This window comes from Mastomys coucha, unplaced genomic scaffold, assembly GCF_008632895.1.
Source record: "Mastomys coucha isolate ucsf_1 unplaced genomic scaffold, UCSF_Mcou_1 pScaffold15, whole genome shotgun sequence".
Classification (NCBI taxonomy): Eukaryota; Metazoa; Chordata; class Mammalia; order Rodentia; family Muridae; genus Mastomys; species Mastomys coucha.
In genome coordinates, this window is record NW_022196897.1 from 139159803 (window position 1) to 139182324 (window position 22522).

Sequence of the window (22522 nt, forward strand, 5' to 3'; positions counted from 1 at the left end):
CTTCCCAGCAACACTTCCCAGCAACCCTCAGGCCTCCGCTAGTTCCCGAACCTCGCGAGACCCCGCCCCATCTTTTTCCTGACCGACTTCCCGCCCCCTTCTTTACCGAGCTTAGAGCGCAGCGGGGTACGGAAGAAAGTGGGCGGAAAACAGGGACCCCGGGGCACTCCGGGAAATGTGGTCCAAGCACTTCAGGCAGCCATTTTCTTCCGGAGAGGAGTAGGCCAGGGAGCCAGTAAGGACTACAAATCCCAGCCACCCTTTCGGTTTGTTTTTGTTCAAAAAAAAAAAAAAACCCACACTCCCCCTCCTCACTCTTCTCTCACACACACGCGGGCACACACATACACACACATACCCACGGCGGACACGCACGCATCCGAGCGTCGGAAGGAAAGCCGCGTCTCGCCATCCCGGCCCACCACTAGTCTGCTCTTGGTTTCCCAGCAGCGCGGGAAAGCGGAGGCCCGAGCCGTGACCTCTGACCCCCGTGGTTATGCGGAGCCGCCGCATTCCTTAGCCATCGCGGGGCTGCCGCTGCCACCGTGGGCGACTGACGCAGCGCGGGCGCGTGGAGCCGCCGCCCCTCCCCCAGCGCCACCCTCGAGCCGGGTCTCGCTCCAGCCAGTCCCCGTGTGCCCGCCCTCCTCCGGCCGCACCCGAGTCCTCGCACGCGCCGCCGCCACGCGCCCCCCGCCGCCGCCGCCGCCGCCTCCTCCTCCTCCTCCTCCACCACCCCAGCCCCGCGCCGCCACCGCCCCAGCCCGCCCCGCCCGAAGGACCCGCGTGGAGCCGCCACCACCGCCGCCGCGGAGGAGGATGAAGGACAAACAGAAGAGGAAGAAGGAGCGCACGTGGGCCGAGGCCGCGCGCCTGGTGAGGCGAGCTGCCCGGGGGGCCGCAGCCGGGGGTCTAGGGGTGGGCTCCCGCGCGGCTCCCGGGGCGGGGGAGGGGCGAGGCCCTGCCCACCGCAGCAGGGGGCGGGGCCGCCCGGCCTGCCCGGGAGCTCCCGAGGTCCCCGGCCCGGGTAGGCTGGGACGCCTTTTTCTGCACACCCCCCTGAATTCCTGCGGAGGGGCGAGCTGGCAAGCGGCTCCTCCCCTCCGAGCGCCCGGGCTCCAGTCTCCCCTCCCCCACGCGGGCAGCAGCAGGGGGTCCCGGGAAGCGCCGGTTATTCTTCTGCGGGAGTTAGGTTTCCGGGAAAAGTCGGAAGTGCTTCCCTTACTTCTGCTTGGGCAGTGGAGTTGGGCTCAGTAGACACCGCCGGGGTGGGAAAGTGCCCCCTGGTTTCAAGGACGTGAGAAGCCTTGAGAGCTTTGGCAATTTAAACCAGGTGTGGGTCGGAAAGCAATTGCTAAGGACCGATCTGAACCCTGAGTAGTGTTTCTCAAGCTAGAGTGCCCACTGGGAGTATACCTGGCGACTTTGTTCAAAACACTGGTTCTAGGGCTCATTTTAAACACGAGATTCCGCTGAGAAACAGTACTTTAGTCGGCTGCTATGCCGGTGACCCTCGAACATTCAAATCACACTGTGCCCCTGTGACTGCAATAGGGGTAGGTACTTTGCAGAGGAGCTGAATACACTTCGCCAAGAATGTGTATCTGTTTGAGGCTTATCCTCTGAGGTTTTAGTTAAGAAAGAAAAAAAAAAAAGTAAATAGGTTCTTGAGCTAGCTACATGCCCAGAGGATTCGTGGATTTTCTGTTTCCCTGGCTTCAGTGGACTTATGAGATAGTTTTCTTTTGGACTCAAAATACAAAGCCAAAAGACCTGAGGCATGTTCTTATGAATTGTTGCTGATTACAATCCTAATAGGTTATACTTTTCTCGGAGATGTCACTTCCTCAGACTGCCACAATGCAGGGTTATGGGTGCATCCTACTTTTCTGTTGACGCCCTGTATTTTATATGTAATTGTTATAATTTAGTTTTAATGATGGAGTGAAGCTCAGCTTTCTAGTTCCTTTTACTGGAAAGTGAGTTCTGTTTGCCTCAGAAGTGTTGGAGGTTGATAAAGATCTAGAGTGAACCCTTTTTTTGAAGTCTGTGAAAGCCGGTTATTCATTTACCCATGGCTGTTTGAGCTACCAGAGAATTTCCACTGGTATTCCTGATCATCTCTCTTCTCCTGTTACCCTGGGAACAGAAACAGGGATTGTTTGTGTGAAAGATGTAGTTCGGTTTATTTCTTGCTTGACATAAGAAAATTGAAACTCCTAGGTGGTGTATTTTTTCCTTCTGTGATTCAATCAAAACTAGAAATTTGGCTAGTATTTATGATTTTGGAATTTCAGGATTTCTTCAATGATGTTCTCTTAACAAATTTAGGTCTGAAAGAGCTTAGGAGAAAGCCGAAATGTAGGGTGTTTTATTTTATCGTGGAGGTTGTTGAGTCTTGACTGTTCATTGAAGTTCTGAGTTTCTGTGTGCAGGTGTTTATGACTCTGGGCACCAAGGAAAATTTGCTTGCCAGAACCCTACTTGTTAGAGGTAGGTGAAAGTACCTTCAAATCCTGTGTTATTTATGTCCTGACAGTTCTGAAATCTTCTGGTCTCAAAGCTCTTTGGGCTCTTATTCGTTGAAAGGCTCTAGCAGTTTGGAATCCACTGTTATTTTAAGCCTCTTTAAGTTCTTAAATTTACTGTGGTTTGAATTCCAAGGTTAAGGTTGCTATTTCTATTTTATCATTGGCTCACCTTCAAGCTCAATTATCTTAAGTTATTTCTCTTTTTCTACTGTGGCTCTTCAGTTAAAAATAGTAATCTGAACAGGAATTTCTTTGTGGTGTAGTTGTACATTTGAAGGAGGACTTGTGGGAATATGGCATGCAATTTTGCATATCTTTTATGTGGTTTGTGTTTTAGAATTTTCTGTGCTTTTGTGGGGGTTTGTTGGGGGGAGGGAGGTGAAGCTTCGTCCCGCCACACTGAGTGCTGGGGAGTTTTTGCTTTTACTTCATAAAGGGACACCTGGCAAGCAGTGAGCTACAGTTTGGCAGTGCAATTAGTTTTGTCACAGGATCAATCACTATTCGAAATTGCTTTTGGACAGTTGAAAATTAGATCACATGTAGTGGCGACCCCATGTGCTTATCAGGTGGGAGTTTCTAATCGTTCCTGGCCTTGTTCAAATTGGGGAGTAGATAATAACCTTATATATGCTATTTTGATGTAGAAAAGCTTACAGGATTCTGGAGAATTCCAGCAGAGTAGCAGACTCTGGATTTTTGCAGTTGTTAGTTTTTAAAAGAAGTGGGCATTCTTCTCTCAGATGCCTTAAAGTGTGGTGTGGTGTTTCTAGCTATCTGAAGTAGAGATGTAGAGTAAATATGCCATCTTGTTAGGAACAATTTGGGAGAAAAAGCCAAGGACATTTTCTTTTAAATTGTGTACTACTCTTAAATAGATTTCTCTAGCTTTTGAGAAATGCTACATTGCATACTTTATTTTTGCTCTGATTCATGGCTGACCATTCTTACAGTAAACATTTTTTTTTCCTTTCAAGAAGAGAGATAGTTTTTTCTTTCCTTCAAAAATGTGTGATCTAGAAAGACTGACAATAGAGCACTGCTGGATTGTTCTGAAAAGTAGTGGTTTATATATAATGTAAACGAAAATGAGTACTTCATAGCTTTAGATGTAACGTCTCTTTAGAAATTTTTTTTCTTCTATTTTAAGATTCTCAAGCTCTTTCTGGCTACTGTTTAAATGATTGGTAGGTATTTTTTCAGTCATGCTTCTTTTTTTCCCCTTGTTAGGAGATTTGCTAGCTCAGCTGGTATCAGAGATGGTATCTTGTAACAGTGAACATCAGAAGCATACCAAGGGTCTGCACAGGTTAGGTTTGCTAAGTTAACCTTGCCTATCTAGACAATGAAGAGGAGGAGCTTCTAGTCTTTGGAAGATTGTGTGTGTGTGTGCCCGAACTCGAGAGAGAGAGAGAGGGCGGGGGGTGGGGGGGATTGATTCATTCAGATGATTCAGATGCATGAACAGAACTACAGGCTTACATCTTACTGGAGGGGCACAGAGTTAAACACGTATTTTGGTTTTTGTCTTTTGTTTAGGAGTAAATATGATTAGTTCCTCACTTCCCTTTGAAGTATCTGGGCTTGGCAGATAATTTACTTTTATTGTGGAACAGTGGGATCACTCACTGAAAAAGAGATTTGGCTCTGCTGACATAGATTAGGGAGTGTTTCCAGAGGGAAGATAGTTTCTGAGCTGAGCCTTTAACAGTTAGTGGAATGTAGGTAGGCCTGTCACATGCTGAAGCTGATGAAAAGAGAATGGCTGAAGGAGAAGAGAAAAACTACATGGATGTGAATATATTTGCAACGTGTACAAATGGGGAGGAACAAAGAAGAATTGCAGGGTGGAAGTGTGTGGTGTTGGTGAGGCAGTCTTGCTGGGAGACAGACAGGTGACTGAGAGGCTGTGTGCTCAGCTTCTGGGCACTGCGGGGGCTTACTCATGTTCTTCCTGAGAGGAAGGTCTCAAGACTTACAGTGAGAGATCCCTTTTGGTTCAGGTAGGATAGGTGCATAGGTACTTGCTTCAGTTTGGAAGAATAGAATTTAAATCGTTACCCTATCTGATCCTAAAGCCAGCACTTCAGTGGCTGGGTGGGTTCTGCTGCTTATGGAGAGACAGTCACAGTTGCTGACTTTATGATTTTAAATGAGGATAATCACAAACAGGAATGGATTTGAGAACAGAGCTGAACTCAAGGATATAATTGAAAAGGCTGACACAGCTAGGCAGTGGTGGTGCATGCCTTTAATCCCCAGCACTTCGGAGGCAGAGGCAGGAGGATTTCTGTATTCAAGGCCAGCCTCACTCTACAGAGTGAGTTCCAGGACTACACAGAGAAACCCTCAAAAAACCAAAATAAAAAAAGGAAAGAAAAGAAAAGGCTGTTGTGATGGGTCACTGGCTGTGGTAGTGAACCAGGTAGATGAGAGTGAAGGGTGCCACATGTGTGTTGCTAAATTAGGTGCCAATTAAGGTAAGGAATATAGGGAGAAAGGGTAGGGATGGAGGGGAGATAACCGAGAGTTGCTCAGATGAATTAGAGTTGAACAAGTTAAGAGTGGACAGTTAGACTGGTGAGTCATACAGAACTTCTTGATTCTGAAGATTAGGAGAAGTCAGGGATAGAGGTAGATTGGACCAGAGTCATCAGGATTAGGGGCCGTGTTAGTAACAACTGGCAAGAGCAGTGTAAAAATTAACAGAGAGGCTAAGGAGGAAAAATGGGAGGTTTGTTTTAGTATTCACTTCTCCAAACTTTGACTTCCTTTAGTGATAAGGTCTTTTATAGCCTGCCTTTGGAACTTCCTGCCTGCCCACCCCCATCCCCCTTTAATAAATGACAGAGAGAACTTGGGTGTTAGACTTGTTAGTTTGGAGTGCCTGCAGCAACTGCACAGGTGTCGAAAGCGAGATAATGAAATGACAACGTTCTTTTCCTATTAGAGGAGCATTTCTGAAACAGCTCAACTTAGTGAAAATTGCTGAGGAAGTTCATTAGTTACAGACTTAGTTACTGATGAACTAACACAAGCAGGACATTAGGTTCCTCATTGTTTGTTATGTGAGTCACAGAGAAAACTTACAGCATTACAGTGTTGTCGAGTGACAAAATGTACTGTGGCAGTTAGCCTCACAATTTCATGGTTTAATGGAAAAGAACTGAAGCTGGGCATGGCACACACTTGTAATCCCAGAATTTGGGATGTGGAGACAGTGGACTCAGGAGTTCTAGGTCATCCTTGACTACATGGCAAGTTCAGAGCTAGTCTAGGTTGTCTCAGAACAAAACTGAACATATAGCTAGGCTTGGTGGTGCTAATCCTTAACCCCAACACTTGGTAGACAAAGACAGGCAGGTCTTTATAAATTTGAGACTGGCCTAGTCTACATAGTGAGTTCCATGTCAGATGGGGCTACATAGTGAGTCTGTATTTTTAAAAAAAACTGCATATAAACACACACATACCCATATAGGTATGTAAATGTATATGGGAATTAGTCAAAACTGTTTTTTTAAGAGACAAGGTTTTATTATGTAGCTCAGCTGGTCTTGACCTCAGTATATAGACTGGGCTAGCCTTGTAGCCACAGAAATCTGTCTGCTGCTGTTGTGATTAAAGGCATGTGCCACCACACTTGGTCTGGAAGTTCCTTGAATAAATTTCAATCTTCTCATGTATTTTGTGGAAGTATTTTTTGTTGTTGTGGGTTTGTGTTTGTTTGTTTGTTTTTAGACAGGCTTCACAAGAGGTTTCCTGCCTCCTGAGTGCTAGGATTAAGGGCATGTGCCCCATGTCTGATATATACATATATAACATGGATGCACAGGACTGAAGCCTTTTCTGCATATATATATGCAGGAGATAGATTGCTTTCTTTTCCAGACATGGTTTCACTGTATAGCCCTGACCTTATTACTATGTAGACCAGGCTGGCCTCCTCAAACTCAGAGATTAACTATCTCTACCTCCTGAGTGCTGAGATTAAAAGCATGTGCCACTGTTGCTCAGCTTTATTCTATATTTAACAACATTCTATTATGCAGCTTCCAGAGCTGCTAAGGTCTTATGTGGTTACACATAGATGTTAAGGTACCTGTCCTTAGAATTGAGAATTAGAGTATTTCACGTAATTGTGGGTTTTGGTTGTTCTTTTGTTTATGTTTTTTTGTTTTTGTTTTTTTTACCTAATTGCAGTTAACTTTCAATATACTGATAAGAGTGTGATTTGAATCTGAAGTAATTGTTTTAATGCCATGCTGGGGCCTTGCACTTCTGCCATCGAGCCGTATCTATAGGTTCAAAGTCATTTTGATAGTGGTAAATCTCATCTGGCATTGACAGCTCCTCATAGCAGGCCAAGCTACAGACTAATGAAAGTTTTCACACTGAAGTCAGGACATTTGTGTTTCTTCAGGTGTTAGAAAACTACTCAGATGCTCCAATGACACCAAAACAGATACTGCAAGTCATAGAAGCAGAAGGACTGAAGGAAATGAGGTTGGTATTGCTCTTACTGTTTAAATGACATGTGCCTGTGATATGCAGTTGTAAATTCACCTGTTGGTCTATCTGTGGTTGTGTATGTAATGGTGGTGTATCTGGTGTGTATTGTGAGGGTGGGAGAGTGGAGTAGGTGAACATCATCTGTGTATTTACATCAGAAGTACAGTATCTTTCACAAGACCTTACCTAGATCTTGACTTACAGCTAGAATTCAGTTTTTATTTTCTAGTACACTTTTTTTTAAGGTAAGGTATCGCTGCAGCTTTACCTTCTCATAGTTACTTCTCTCATTACTCAAGTTTTGGTAATAGAGAAGGAGCAAATATAAATACTGTTTTCTCTACACTTCCTCTTTTTTCTATACTTTCTATACACAGGACTGAAGTCTTTCCTTTCTGATCCAAGAAAAATGGTCTCAGTGGCATTAAACCCTCTAGCTACCCATGGATTTAGTCATTCATTCCTGTTTCTAAGGTAGTCTCTTGTAGCCATAGGTGGCTTCCAACTTGCTGCTCAACTGAGGACTTGCCTTGAACTCTGATCCTCATGTTCCTGCCTCTCAACTGCTGGGATTACAGGCACTTGCCATCCACAAATAGCTAATTTAGCCAGTTGTGATACAAATATACTAATGAGTAATTTATGGAATTTGTTACAATGTAGTTTTCCTGGAGAAACAACAAAAAAACACAAATAATTGGAGGCATGAAAACCAGGGGCGCCTTTAATTTGGTTCTTTTCTCATCATCATATTTATCTATATCTATCTATCCATCTATTTATTTATTTATTTTGAGACAGGATTTTTCTGTGTGGCCATGGCTGTCTTGGAACTTATTCTGTAGACCAGGCTGCCCTCAACTCAGAGATCTACTTGCCTCTGCCTACCGAATGCTTGAGTTAAAGTCATGTGCCACCTGTAAAAAAATATTTTGTTATTGTGTGTATGTGTTTTACACTAGTGTTTATCCATGCATTTAGTGCCCATGGAGGCATTGGAACAACTGGAACTGAAATTACATTCAGTTACGAGCTGCTGTGGCTACTGGAAATTTGAACCCAGGTCCCAGCACTTGGGAGGCAGAGACAAGTGGATTAAAGACTTGCGCCACTGCTTTTTGGGGTGTGAAGTCTGGTCTAAGTGCTTGCTTGAGAAGCACTTTAGTGAAGGAGCTTTTCTCCCAGCCCTAAGCAGTTAGTGTATTATATTGCTAATCAAACTGTAGCCATTGAAATGAGAGAAGTTCTTTGTTGGGTCCCATCTCTTTCAGCTAATGTTTTATGGGGTGGGATGCTTGGGGTAGCCACAGCCTGTGTGTCTGACTTGTAGCTATGTGCTTTACAATGTGACGACTGTGCTTTCTTTCCCCATGGGCTATGCTCCATCATGCTGATGTCCTCCCTGCTGCTGGATCACTCTATCAATAGAAGGTAAATTAGTCCCCCGTTTTGCTTTTTGTTTTTTAGGAATTGTAGCACTCTGGATGAGAGAGCAGCTCTGTCATTGTAGATAGGTATAGTGTGTAATAGTCACAGAAGGACTTGCCAGGGTGTTATCCCCTTGTAGGAGATGCTAGCACAGCCAGTTGATGTTCTAGAGTTTATACCCACTTGCTTTTAGTAACTGCTTTTTGTTGAAAGTTATTTTTAGCATTCAGTGTGTTTCAAAATATAATTATTTTTTAATGGCTTTTTTACACTCTGTTTATTTATTTTTAAAGATTTATTTATTTATTATATCTAAGTATACTATGGCTGTCTTCAGATACTTTTTCCTCTCATTCTGGCCCCACTCCCTCGCTGTAGCTGTCTTCAGACACCCTAGAAGAGGGCATCAGATCTCATTGTGGATGGTTGTGAGCCACCATGTGGTTGCTGGGATTTGAACTCACGACCTTTGGAAGAGCAGCTGGCAGCTTAACCGCTGAGCTATCTCTCCAGCCCCCACTCAATTTATTTTTAACATTGTGTAAATTAAGCCTGCTAGTTTTGAAAAATAAGGGCTTAAAATACATTTTTTTTTTAACATAGCAAGGAGAGGGAAGAAAACATACACAGGTAAACCCTAACACTCACATTCTAGTGACAAATGTAATGATAATAGGCATTTGTCTAGTTTTGATATCTTTTTCAGTGTTAAGATTAGTAAATGTTCTGTCTTGTGAAGTTGTCATTTTTAATATACTATTGTGGCAGGGACCATGAACTACTATCTAGTTGGATATTTAAACATTATGCTTTTTTATAATGGCTTTTTTCTTTGTAATGAAGTCTGTAGATGAGACTCATCCATTCCCTTTCACAATAGAGAAAAATCAAATTGTGGGTGGTTTTATTAGAAAATATTTAAGTGTAAAAATAAAATATAGGCATATATCAGGATTAGTGCCATTTAGTCTGGTATTTTCATAAAGCTATATGGCAGTGTTTGGGTATGATATATGTGTTGCAGTGTAGATACTAGAAATCCTGTTTTAGTTTTTTATTAAAAATGTTTATTACACTTCTGTTTATGAATATTGGGGAGGTAAGAGAACAACTTCCAGGAGTTGGTTCAGGTCTTCAGGTATGGTGGCAGGTAAAATGTTTGGGGTGGGGAGGCTAACTCATGGTGGCCAGAAGAAAGTATTGGGTGCCAGAGTTACTGATGACTGCTGTAAGCAGCCAGATGTGGGTGCTGGGAACTGAGCTTCAGTCCTGATGACTGCTGGTTATCTCTCTGGCCCCAAGAACCAAAATAGCTTCCTCTTTTATTATTTTTATTTTTTATTTTATTTTTTTTTGATATGGGGACTTCAATTGAGTAGTTCTGGCTGCTCTGGAACTTACTATGCAGACCAGGCTAAACTCAAATTCACAGAGATCAGCCTGCCTCTACCTCTGTTCTTGTGCTGAAAGTAAAGACATGTACCATTATTCTCACCTGAGAAAACTCATTTGTAATAGTAAAAGGGTTATTTTTGTTTTTGTTTTTTTGGGTTTTTTTGTTTTGTTTTTTTGTTTTTTTTGAGACAGGTTTTCTCTGTATAGCCCTGGCTGTCCTGGAACTCACTCTGTAGACCAGGCTGGCCTCGAACTCAGAAGTCCACCTGCCTCTGCCTCCCAAGTGCTGGGATTAAAGGCATGCGCCACCACTGCCCAGCTGCACCACGCTTTTTTTTTTTTTTTTTTTTTTTAGTAAATTTTTTTTTATTAGATATTTTCTTTATTTACATGTAAATTTCTCCTTTCCCAGTTTCCCCTCCAAAAAACAAAGAAACAAACCCCTGTTGCCTCCCCCCTCCCCATGCCTGCCACCCCACCTCTCCCACTTATTGGACCTGGCATTCCCCTACACTGGAGCACAGAACCTTCAGGGCTGAGGTCCTCTCCTCCTATGCACCACGCATTTTTAACTGCTGAATGGTCTCTCATTTTTTTAGAGCTTGGTTTGTATTGTCAGGAAACACTAAAGATGTGTTTGATGTATATTCTGAAATGTTATGTGCACCACAACCTAGACTGAGTGGGGCTTCTGTGAGTTTCAATTGTTTATCTCCCGCTGTGTTCATAATGCATTTGTGAAATCACTGCTTCTGCTTTGCTTTCTTTACTTCTTGGTTTGGAAGTGAATTAGAGGAGCTGGATATTTGGTAAGTAGACACCACCTTTTGTGACCCATTTCTGTCTTTTTACCCTTTCTAGTGGGACATCCCCTCTTGCGTGCCTCAATGCCATGCTACATTCCAACTCAAGAGGTGCAGAAGGGCTGTTCTATAAATTACCTGGCCGGATTAGTCTTTTCACACTGAAGGTAAAATGACTTCTCAGTGCAATGGTCCCCAAAACTTTGTGCATAAGAAAAACCTGGTGGGTTTGGAATGGTGCTGATGGATGCAGTCAGGTAACACTGATGTTCTGGTCCTTAATGGTACTCTGAGATGCCTAACAGCCTATCAGGAGTTACTAAGTTGTAGCAACTGTTGTTTCTGTGCTCAGCTTTGCTTGTCTGTATCTTAGATATATGCAATTGAAAGATAAGTATGTGTGGTGATAGTTACAAATGGGCCTTAATAAGGATTTTGTTAGTAATAATATTGTCAGGGATAAATTACTGTGCAATCTAATGAACATACTCTATGCAAAGTAACTGAAATGTGAGTATCAGCATTTACTAATTACAAAGGAGGAGGAGTTCAGAATAAACCTTATTTACTGAAATGAATAATTATTTTTATGTCATTTCTGATATATTTGGGTGTCATTTAGATGACAGTCTGAAAACTTTTGTATAAAGGGCTGATATAAGTAATTTTAGATTTCATCGACCTAGTGACTCTGTCAAAATATCTCAGCTCTACTATGTATGGAATCAGAAAAACAGCCATCTTCCCCTGCCCCCTTTCTCTCTCTTTCTTACTCACACACACTTACATACTTTTTCTAAAAAGAGTTTTAATGTATACCAGTTTTTATTGCTTTGTCTTCTAATTTCATAGAATATTCTTGTTTTAGAGACTGACATTCTTTGTAGTATATTTTGGCCTTGAACTGATTTGATTGCTCAAACTGGCCTGAAACATGATCCTTCTGCTTTTGTCATACAAGTACTGGGATTACATGGAGTTGTCACCATGCCTGGCTTTACAATGTTGCAAATATGGAAACACCTTGGTAAGAAAGAAGGGCTGGGCCAGGCAGTGGTGGCTGACGCTCATGCCTTTAATCCTAGCACTTAGGAGACAGAGGCAGGCGGATTTCTGAGTTCAAGGCCAGCCTGGTCCAGGGACAGCCAGGGCTACACAGAGTAACCCTGTCTCAAAAAAAAAGAAAAGAAAAAGAAAGAAAGGAGGGATGGTGGGATGGCTTCAGTGGTTAAGTGCAGCCTCCTGGCTGCAGGCTGGAGAGATGGCTCAGCAGTTAAGAGCGCTGACTGCTCATGAGTTCAAATCCCAGCAACCACATGGTGGCTCACAACCATCCATAATGAGATCTGATGCCCTCTTCTGGGTGAGCTGACCCAGAGGGTATGAAAGCTGGTCCTGGTGGATGGGCAAAGGGGAAGAGCTGGCCCTGGTGACCCTGGGTGCTGGTGGGCTGACCAAAGCAGCTACCACCTAGGCCTAGGGTAGACATTGGGGTGTGTCAACTCAAAGCCCTAGGTCAGGGCTTTGAGTTGACACACCCCAATGTCTACCCTATCAATGAACAGCTGGAACTTGGTCCCACAGAACCAAAGCTGCAGGATCTTCATGACACAGGGCAAGGGCAATAACAGGATATCCTAGAGGAGTCCTGGTGAGGGACCAGAGGCCTCGAACCAGACCAATGTTCATTGTAATGAACATTTACAAGTAAGGATGTGTGGACATAAGGATATATTGTGTGATACACTATAGCTTCTATGAGATGTTTTTTGGTTTGTTTTTTTAACTTTTGTTTTCTTTGGGGGGTGCATTGCAGGGCCAGAGGGTGGGTATGAAGGGATAACAGATGAATGGGATGTGAAATTCACAAAGAATCAATAAAAAGTTTTTAAAAGGGGGGTTGGGACTAGAGAGATGGCTCAGCGGTTAAGAATACTGACTATTCTTCCAGAGGTCCTGAGTTCAATTCCCAGCAACCACATGGTGGCTCACAACCATCTGTAATGGGATCTGATGCCCTCTTTTGGTGTGTCTGAAGAGAATGACAGTGTACTCAAATACATGTAAAATAAATCTTTAAAAAAAAAAAAAAACCCAAAAACCTAGGCATGACTAAAATGCCTGTCTATAAGCCTAACATTTTGTTGGGTTAGAGACAGGGAGATGGTTGGGGCTGTTGCTACAATGTCAGTGAGAGCCTAGATCTCAGGGAGGGAGTGACATGGAAAGTGGTGAAGCAGAGCAGTGTTGCTCTTCTTTGCCCTCTCCAAGGGCACACCTGAACATGTGTGCTTATAGTTGTATACAAGCATAGCACAATGAGCAATTTAGGGTGGAGATGCAGTTAATTGTAGAAGATGTCTGAGGTGGTATATCAATCCCCTTGCAATTTTTATTAGAGGAAAACAAAGGAGGATAAATTGAAAGAAATAATTGTTGCATTCCTTTTGGATTTGGGTTTTTATTGTTTTTTTGTTTTGTTTTTGTGTTTGTTTTTTTTAGACAGGATTTCTCTTTGTATCCCTGGTGGCCCTCAAACTATCTAAATTAGGCTGGTCTGGAATTCAGGGATGTAGATCCCTGCCTCAGCCTAAGTACTGGCTTAATTGTGGCATCCTTACAATATTATAACTACAATAGAAATTTACATAATCAAGCTCTATATTAGTGGTTCAGAATTATGGATGTAACATTAATACAAAGGAAAGAATGAATATAAAATAAGTCTAGATTTTGGATAGGAAAAAATCATAACCACTGCTATTTGAAAGGCAATATCAGAGTCCATTGAATTTTAGTAGATACATGGCAAGCAGTGGTCTCTTTTAAAATGCAGATTAGATGACATGGCTCCTAGTTGGCTCTCCTAGCACTTCAGCTTGGTTCCTAACTGTCCTTTAGATAGTCATGTCTCAAGTTTGCTTCTTAACCACCTCAAACCTGGCGTTACACTTGCCAATGCCACTGCCTGGAAACCTGGTCGCATCTTGCTGCTTGGGGTCTAATCTGATGGTGTCTTAACTGACACAGTCTTAGCTACTTCGTATATTCCCACCACTCCCCCTACCCAACACCCCCGTTACACAGCATATTTGTTTATGCCTTTTTTTTTTCTGTTCAGCAAGTTAGTATCTTAATTTTATTTTTCTTGCCCTCTTAGGAGCAGTTCTACCAAAATCTGTTTTAAGAATCTGCTGACATTAGAAGTCAGTCTTTCTCAGGCTACAGCCACATCTGGTTTCTTTTAATTGCTAAAGAAAGGTGTAATATTAAGCCAGCTAAGCAAGTAAAAGATGCTTGCCACCTTTCCTTATCTCTTTCCACCATGGTGGAAGGTCCTTATCTCTTTCCACCATGGTGGAAGGAGAGAGCTGACTCCTGCAGGTTGTACTCTCACTTCCACAGTGGTGCTCCATAGATGTGGCACCATGTGCACACCCTCTCCTCCAGGAAATACATATTCTGAAAGTATAGTAATAAAGAGCTTAAACATTTTAAGTATTTTTTTTAAAGATTTATTTATTTATTATATGTGAGTATACTGTAGCTGTCTTCAGACACTCCAGAAGAGGGCATTATATCTTATTACAGATGGTTGTGAGCCACCATGTGGTTGCTGGGATTTGAACTCAGTACCTGCAGAAGAGCAGTCAGTGCTCTTAACCGCTGAACCATCTCTCCAGCCCCATTTTAAGTATTTTTAAAAATAATATTGCTCTTTTGTAGAGTTTGAACTGTTATCATTTTGATTGTTGGGGTGTAAAAAACTCATTTAAAATAATGCATTGACATATTTAGACAATACCTTTTCTAGTTCTGTAACCCTTATGGGGAAAAGAAGCCATTCTTTCTAATGCTGAAAATCCTAAAGTTTTTAATGAAGGAGGAACTGTTAGGTCATCCAGTCTATTTTCACTTTACAGATTGAAAATGGAGCTCCAGCACATATAATGCTGGATCTATATTCATTTCTCTGTATGACAATACTTAGAGCTGAGTTAAAAACTAGAATCCAGGTCTCATTATGCTAGTTTAAAAGAAAGTTTTTCTTCAGTTTTGGAGCCACTTTGTCTTTAAAAATATCTTTTGAACTCAAAATGTCAATTTTATTTAAGATGCAAAGGTCATTCTGTTTCTTTTCTTATTTATTTATTTATAGACAGGATTTATTATGTATAGCCCTGGCTGTTCTGACACTTATTCTGTAGACCAGGAACTCAAAGAATCTGCTTGCTTCTGCCAGCAGAGTGCTGGGAGCCAAAATAGCCCTGCTGACTTTTCTTTTTTTAAGCTTTGGTTTTATTGTATTAGTGTTTGCCTATATGTTTGTAAGGACACCACTTGTATACCTAGAGCTTACAGGAGTTAGAAGAGGACAGGATCCCCAAGAACTAGAGTTACAGATGGTTGTAAGCTAGCTTTCATGTAATCCCTGAGAACCAAGCCTGGGTCCTCTGCAAGAGCAAGCGTGATCTTAACTACTGAGCCATTTCCTTAGCTCCAAGAAAGACTTAGTTTGTATTTTCTTTTACTTTATGTGTATAGTGTTTTATGTGCATGAATATCTGTGTATCATGCGTATACCTACCTGATGCAGAGGCCAGAAGAGAACTAGAATGAAAGTCTCTTAGGAGTTGCCATGTAGGTGCTGGGAATTGAACTGGAGTCCTCTCCAAGATCAGTAAGTGCTTATAACTGCTGAGCCATCTCTCTCCAGCTTCAAGATTGGTTTCCAATGTCAGCAGATTCTTTCATAGCTTTAGGTAGAACTGCTCCAATGGGGGGGCAAGAAAAAAAAATTAACTTGCTGGACAGGAAGAAAAAAATAACCTAAAAGCTGCACATTCTGTTTATAACAGGAATGGAAATAAGCAAGAGAAAATACACAAATCAGCTGACTCGAGTGTGGTAACATTATCTTAACAATTTTCAGATCCTGAGATGAGTACTTTTGTTATGCCTGGTTGGTTTGCATTTTTAGATTGTCTTTAAATTTTACTGACATTCTTACTGTTTGCTTTTGTTTAAGTTAGAAGAGTGGTTAGTATGTATCAGTGCTACCGCCCTGGAAGCAGGACATGGTGATTGACGTATATGCCTTGTAATCTTAGACCTAGAGTGTGGAGGTGGCAGGATGGAGAGCTCAAGGTCATCCTTGGCTACAGAAGGTCTGTGGCTCTCAAGACCCTGTCTCAAAAACAAAGCTAGAGAATTGGATGAGAAGTCCATCAAGGTCAGGGTTTTAGCCAGGCACTCTGTGTGTTACTTGTGGTGTAACACCGCAAAGTTCATATTGAAAGCATAAAAATATGGAAAGCCCTTTTATGTCATAAAATGGGTATATAAGTGGAGATTTCAATTGCTGTGAATTGAAACATTGACTAAGGGCTCAAGTGTGTCCCCTCTGTGGTTATCATCATCATCACTTAAGCAGTGGCTTAAGCATCTAAGCCATCTTCTGAGAACCTTAGATCTCTTTTGAGTGCTTTCTGGGTTAAACATCAATAAGCATCTTTGCGTATGAAAAGTAAGCTAGCTATGGGTATTTTCTTTCCTGCTCTTTATGATGTGTTTCCCTTATTGGCTACTGACTACTTCTTTCAGTTGTTTTTGTTATTACTATTATTGTTTGAGAGAGAGAGAGAGAGACAGAGACAGAGACAGAGAGACAGACAGACAGACAGACACACTTGAGGTAAGAGAAAATTATGTGAAGTTGTTTTTCTCTTTTTACTTTTATGTGCGTTCTGGGGATCAAACCTAGGCAGTTGGTATCTTAGTTAATTTTCTATTGTTATGATAAGTCACCACGACCAAAACAACTTATAAAAGAAAGACTACTTGGGGCTTTCAGTTTCAGAAGGTTAGAGTCCATTACCATCATTGGCAGTGAGCATTGCAGCAGGTAGGCAGGCAGGCATGGTGTTGGAACAGTAGCTACAGCTCACATCTTTATTCACAAGTAAGGGAGACAGAGACATTCTGATCTTTTGAAACTCAGAGCCTACCTCCAGTGATTCACCACCTCGAGCAAGGCCATAGCTAGCTCCTAATCCTTGCCAAATAGATCTACCAACTCTGGGCCAAGCATTCAGATATCTGAGCCTGTGGGATCATTCTCATTCAGACTGCCACAGTTAGACTTGTACAGCACACACTTGCCTTGCTCAGCCATCTCACTGGCGCTCCTGACACTTGTGATCACAATACTCTGCTGTAGGCGGTCTGTTTAGAATGCTGTTTAGATTGGTACATTTGCTCTGGTTAGCTGAAGTAACAGCTCAGTCTTGATGGAGGTCTTGACCTCTCCTCAGTTGGTAAACCATTTGGGGTGTGTACAGTTGTCTGGATTTCCATCCAGCAAGAGCGAAGTTGACTGTTTTCAGAGCCTTACTCAGAATCTGTTTTATGCTTTAGTAAGATGAACTACTTTTTTAAAATATAAGATTTTATTGTTATATTTTAATTCTGCGTGTGTGTATGCATATACCTTAGGGATTCAGGTGCCCATGAGGCCAGAATTGTTAGGTTCTGTGAAAATAGATTTTCAAGTAGCTATGAGCTGATCAGTGTGGGTGCTGGGAACTCAGTTGGGTCCTCTGCAATAATAGTTTGAGCTCTTTAATGACTGGGCCATCACTGCAGCCCCTGAGTCTACCTACCTTACCTACCTACCTATCGGCATAACATTTATTTACTTACTTACTGGTGTATGCACAGGGCACATGTGTGGATGTCAGAGGATAACTTAGAGGGAATTGGTTCGTTTCTTCCTTTTTTTTCTTTTCTTTTTTTAATCGTAAGGTTTTTATTTGTTTTGTTTTTTTTTTTTAAAGACTTATTTATTATATGTAAGTACACTGTAGCTGTCTTCAGACACATTAGAAGAGGGCATCATATATCATTACGGATGGTTGTGATCCACCATATGGTTGCTGGGGTTTGAACTCAGGACCTTCAGAAGAGCAGTCAATGCTCTTAACCACTGAACCATCTCTCCAGCCCTTAATCTTAAGTTTTTATGTTGAGTCCCGTATAGTGTGTAGTCCTGCCTTCACCTCCTTCAGTCCTAATGCTGAGATTATAGACATACACTGCCATATCATGTTTCTACTATCCTCGGGGTAGAACCCAGGACCCCATTCATGCCAAGCAAGCACTGTGTATACTGAACTACACCCTCAACCCAGAAAAGAACTGAGTTTTGTTGGAACATGAGATGATAAGGTTATAGTAAAAACAGTGGTGAGGAAAGCGCTGACCATAGAGTGCTTTGTGTTAGCTTGGGGTAGAAATGAATTGGTAGTGTCCAAGTTGATAAAGTGATGTTTATTTGTAAAACATAAAAGACTATATTTTTCTTGTGATTATTATCTTTTAAAGCACCAGGTTCTGGAAAGAAGATTCTGTATATTCCGTAAGATTGTGTTTGGGCTGAGGTCAGCCAGCATAGACACTAGATTCAGTGTCTCTTCAGATCAGACATTAGGTAGAGGATTTGTTTATTCTGAGAAAATTGCTGCTTTTTACTTAGCTAAATCTGGAAGGAGGGATAGTGACTGGTGTGTGAGTGTCAACCATATTCCAGACAGGGTTTCTCTGTGTAGCCCTGGCTATCTTGGAACTCACTCTGTAGACCAGGCTGGCCTGGAACTCAGAAATTCGCCTGCTTCTGCCTCCCAGGTGCTGGGATTAAAGGCGTGCGCCACCACTGCCCGACAAGTATCATTTTCTTAAGAGTGGTTCTTTGACATACAAGTAGTCAGATTGAGCAGCCAATCTGAGAAGCTTTGAGGACCACAATCACATTTTTCTGTTAATTCAAAGGATTTGTTTTAACAGTGATAGTTAATGTTGCCAACTTGATAGCTTTGAGAAATGTTGAGGAAGGATTTCAGTAAAGGACACTTTGGGGAGGTCTCTGTTACGGAATTTCTGGAGGTAGTTAGATCATGAGAACTTAACCAAATTAATCATTTGATGTATTCATAATATGGTGACATTATTAGAATATGGTTAGTGGTAGACATAGGGAAATAATTGGGGAAAATCAGTTAGTGGGGTGTCTCCTTTGTGGGGTTGTGTCTTGCCCTGGCCTCTTCCTGTGCCTCCTCTCTCAGCTACTGACATGAAGTGAACAGCTTTTCTCTACCACGTGCTTTCAGCACTTACTGCTCTGCCCAAATACGTGGGCCATGCAACCATACATTGAGCCCTCTGAAACTTGAACCAAAATCTTTCCTTAAGTTGTTTGTGTCAGAAACTGGTCACAATGATGAAAAGCTAACTCATAGAAAATTGGTACCAGAGAACTAAGGTATGGTGGTTAGTGTTGTTAGTTTGATAGGATCTGAAACTTCTCAGGGACAAGTTTCTAGGCACATCTGTGAAAGGTTATTTAGCATCTGAGCATGCTTATGAGAGATTCCATTTATTGGGTTAATTGAGGTGGGAAGTGTCACTTTAAAAGTAGATCCTACCATTTCCTGGGTCTGCCAGCACAGAGGCTCTGTGAGTAAAGACCCTTGTTTGCTCCCCTGAAACGTTTGTGGTAGAAGGTAAGGTGAGAACCAGATCCTTTTGAAGGAGATGAGTGAGAAGGAAAAAGGGAGAGAGAAAGCTAGCTGAGTACTAACATTCTTTGTTTTCTTATGACTGGATGTAATTTGGCCAGCTACTTTATACATGTGCTTTATATTCCACTGCCATGATCAACTGTGAGCCAAAATAAGAGTAAATCTTAAGAAAAAAAAAGAAGGAAGAAGGAAGGAAAATGCCACTACATTCAGTGCAAATGCAACCGCCTTTTACTCTGTTGTATCCTTCCTTCTCCAGGAATTCCACTGCCCCTTTTATATTCTCAGGGCTTTTGTGGTCCTTCTCTCTTACTTAAAGCAGGTAAAGAATATATTGTATGTTTTGTAGTGTCCTGAGACTTTGACATTTAGCTTAAAAGTAATGATCTGGTTAATTTGTAAAGGAATTTTCAAGTGTTCAGGAATTGATATGGTTCTTGTTAGCAGTTTTTAGCCAGATTTATAGTGAAAATTAGTAGAAAGATTTGAGAAACTGTAGACAGAAAAGTGCACATATTTAAAGCTATAGACAAAAAGAAATTATTAGAGAAATTAGTGGCATTAAAAAGATGCTAAGTAGATGGGAAATGGCTTAGCAAGGTTGCTGCCAAGCCCCTCAACCTGCTTGATTCCCAGCACCACAGTAGAAGGAGAGCAAGTCATCCTACGATTCATCCTCATGCATGCATGCATACAGTGTGGCATGCAAGCATGCTCAGACATGTTGCATGATTTTTTTTGTTGTTGTTGTTTATTTTGTTTTGTTTTAAGAGAAAAGACCAGTAGTTTATACTGGGACAGGAGGGAAGATACCTCTGAGGGGAAACTCAGGATTTGAACAGATCTTACCTTTGACGTGCTCCAGAGTATAAAATTATAAGTTCGTTGGAAGGATCAGCTATCCAGGCATTCAGAGTTTGAAGGGGCCCAGATGCTAACTGAACTGGCAATAGACTTTTACATTTTCACAGGATGCTGGCTTTGTAGACTTGCAGATGCAAGAGTTATAGAGTCATGGAGGCTTCCAGTGAGATTTCAGAGGGAGGGCGATAATGTATCAGCATACATGGGCATACTCCTGAGAGTGAAGTGTGAAGCTTTAGCTAAGATGTTAAAGGATATGTTGTTTAGACAGATACTGTCTTGTGAACTTAGATACTGTCTTGTAGAATTTTAGAAATGTATCCCTTAAATTTAGACAGATACTGTCTTGTGAATTTAGAAATGTATCCCTTAATATCAGCTGACTGTTTATTTTAACCTTCTCTTTTATCTATATGCTATTTTTCTCATGAAGGTATGACCTGAAAAAAGTGCTGTTTTAAAAACTTAGCCAGAGACTGGAGAGATGGCTAAGAGCACTCACTGCTCCTCCAAAGGTCCTGAGTTCAAATCCCAGCAACCAAATGGTGGCTCACAACCATCTGTAATGAGTTTGGATGCCGTCGTCTGAAGACAGCTACAGTGTACTTAAATATAAAATAAATAAATCTTTGGGCCGGAGCGAGTGCCCAGAATGAGTGGGGCCAGAGCAAGCAGAGGTTCCGAGTTTAATTCTCAGCAACCACATGATGGCTCACAACCATCTGTACAGCTACAGTGTACTCATATATATAAAATAAATTTTTTTTTTTTTTTTAAAAACAGGTATGCTGTTGTATACCTATAATCAGATGCAGAGGCAGGAGGATCTCTACATTCAATACCAACCTAGTCTACATAATGAGTTCGAGGCCTGCCAAAGCTACATGGTGAAACTCTGTCTCAAAAAACAAACCAACAACTAACAAAAAAAGCCCTCCAAAAACTAAAACTTACCACATACTGGAGACTAAAGTATAAAGTAGCTCCTGTCCAGGCTACTGCTTTCACTTTACCCTCTGAGAAACAACTGCTTTGTTTCTTTTTAATCCACATGACAAAGTGGTTTTTTTTTTTTTTTTTCCCCAAAAACACCTTGTGATCATGATTTGTTTTTGTTTGACACTTGTCAGTGGTTCCCATAGCATTTAAAGATCCAAACCCCACTCGGCACCTCCTGGCTTTCTTTCATCTCTGGATGTCTCAAACTTCTAGTTTTAGGCTTTCCTATTTCAGACTTTTCATTTTGCCTGACTATATAGTTTAAGATCTGACAATACAAGTTATTTCTCAGTCCTTTCTCTGGCCTCTAAATTGGATTTCTCTTCTAGGGTCTAAGCTCTTTTTATTTAATGTATAAACCTTTTATCTGAATGTTCGTGTGTGCACTACATATATGCTTGGTGCCCTCAGAGATCTGAAGTGGGCATCACATTCCCTGGAACTGGAATTATGGGTGGATGTGAACTACCATGTTTGTGTGAGGAATTAATGCTGGTCCTGTGCAAGAGCAGCAAGTAGCCTTAACCTCTGAATCATTTCTTCAGTCCCCTGGCCTAAACTTTTTATCACAAGTACACAATTTCTGTCTGTGTGTAATTTGAGTACCTCTCCTGATTATCCTTAAATCTGTCCTGATTATGCCTTAGATGCAAAGATGGTATATTATTTTGCTTTTGGCTCTATCTCATAGTTGTTACAGTAAAAGTTTATCTGTTGAGCTGGATGTGGTGAAAGATACTTGAAACCCCAACAACACTCAGGATGGGGAAGCAGGAGAATCAGGAGTTCAAAACTGTGCTTGGTTACTTGGGAATTTGAGGCTATGTGAGACCCTTTCTCAAAAGGAAAATCATTGAAATGTAGTGAAAAATGCATGAAGGAGATTGTCTTTACCTTGCTTTCGGGGCTGAGGATGTAGCTCATTGGTAGAAAACTTGACTAACACAAAACCCAGAGATGATGTCCAGAACCACAGGAGAAAAATAAGGAACTGTTGTGATAAGTGTTTGCTTTTTGAGACAAGGTCCCAATGTGCAGCCTAGGATGGCCTGGAAATCACTGTAAACCAGGCTGACCCCAGACTCTTAATCCTTCTGCCTTAACATCTCAAGAGGAGTAAGTATAGTTACTCAACATTATCCCTAATTAATAATAATACGATAACAGCTCTCAAGATTAATTGATTCAGGATAGAGAGTTTTAGTGTCAAAGGGAAATTCCAGGGAGGGAATTTCCAGCAGAGTCTTCATGAAATGGTGTACTGAAATAGCCACTGTATGTATGCACTCTTTAATCTCAAAAGAAAACTGTCATGTTCATTCCTAATTTTTTATGCCTTCTTCTCTTATCTTTTATTCTCCAACAAAGCTTTTACAGTCTCTCTCTTTTTGTGTGTGTGTGTGTGTGTGTGTGT

The 22522-nt window shown here is 41.6% G+C and overlaps 1 protein-coding gene across 8 annotated transcripts in view; it reads left to right on the forward strand.

Annotated features, from left to right (window-relative positions):
• Nucleotides 1-296: 296 nt before the first annotated feature.
• The window catches only part of Asxl1 (ASXL transcriptional regulator 1), a 66541-nt gene continuing 44315 nt past the window's right edge, over nucleotides 297-22522 (forward strand). The window contains exons 1-4 of one of the 8 annotated variants that reach the window (XM_031372330.1): nucleotides 297-876; nucleotides 6955-7037; nucleotides 8472-8474; nucleotides 10728-10836. In XM_031372330.1, the coding sequence (XP_031228190.1) occupies nucleotides 820-876; nucleotides 6955-7037; nucleotides 8472-8474; nucleotides 10728-10836 (252 nt within the window). In that variant the 5' untranslated portion in view covers nucleotides 297-819. Of the gene's footprint in view, nucleotides 877-1069; nucleotides 1334-1353; nucleotides 1557-3698; nucleotides 3719-3800; nucleotides 3841-6954; nucleotides 7038-8417; nucleotides 8475-10727; nucleotides 10837-22522 lie in introns of those variants that run through there. The other 7 variants (XM_031372329.1, XM_031372331.1, XM_031372334.1 and 4 more) reach the window with 7 other exon arrangements.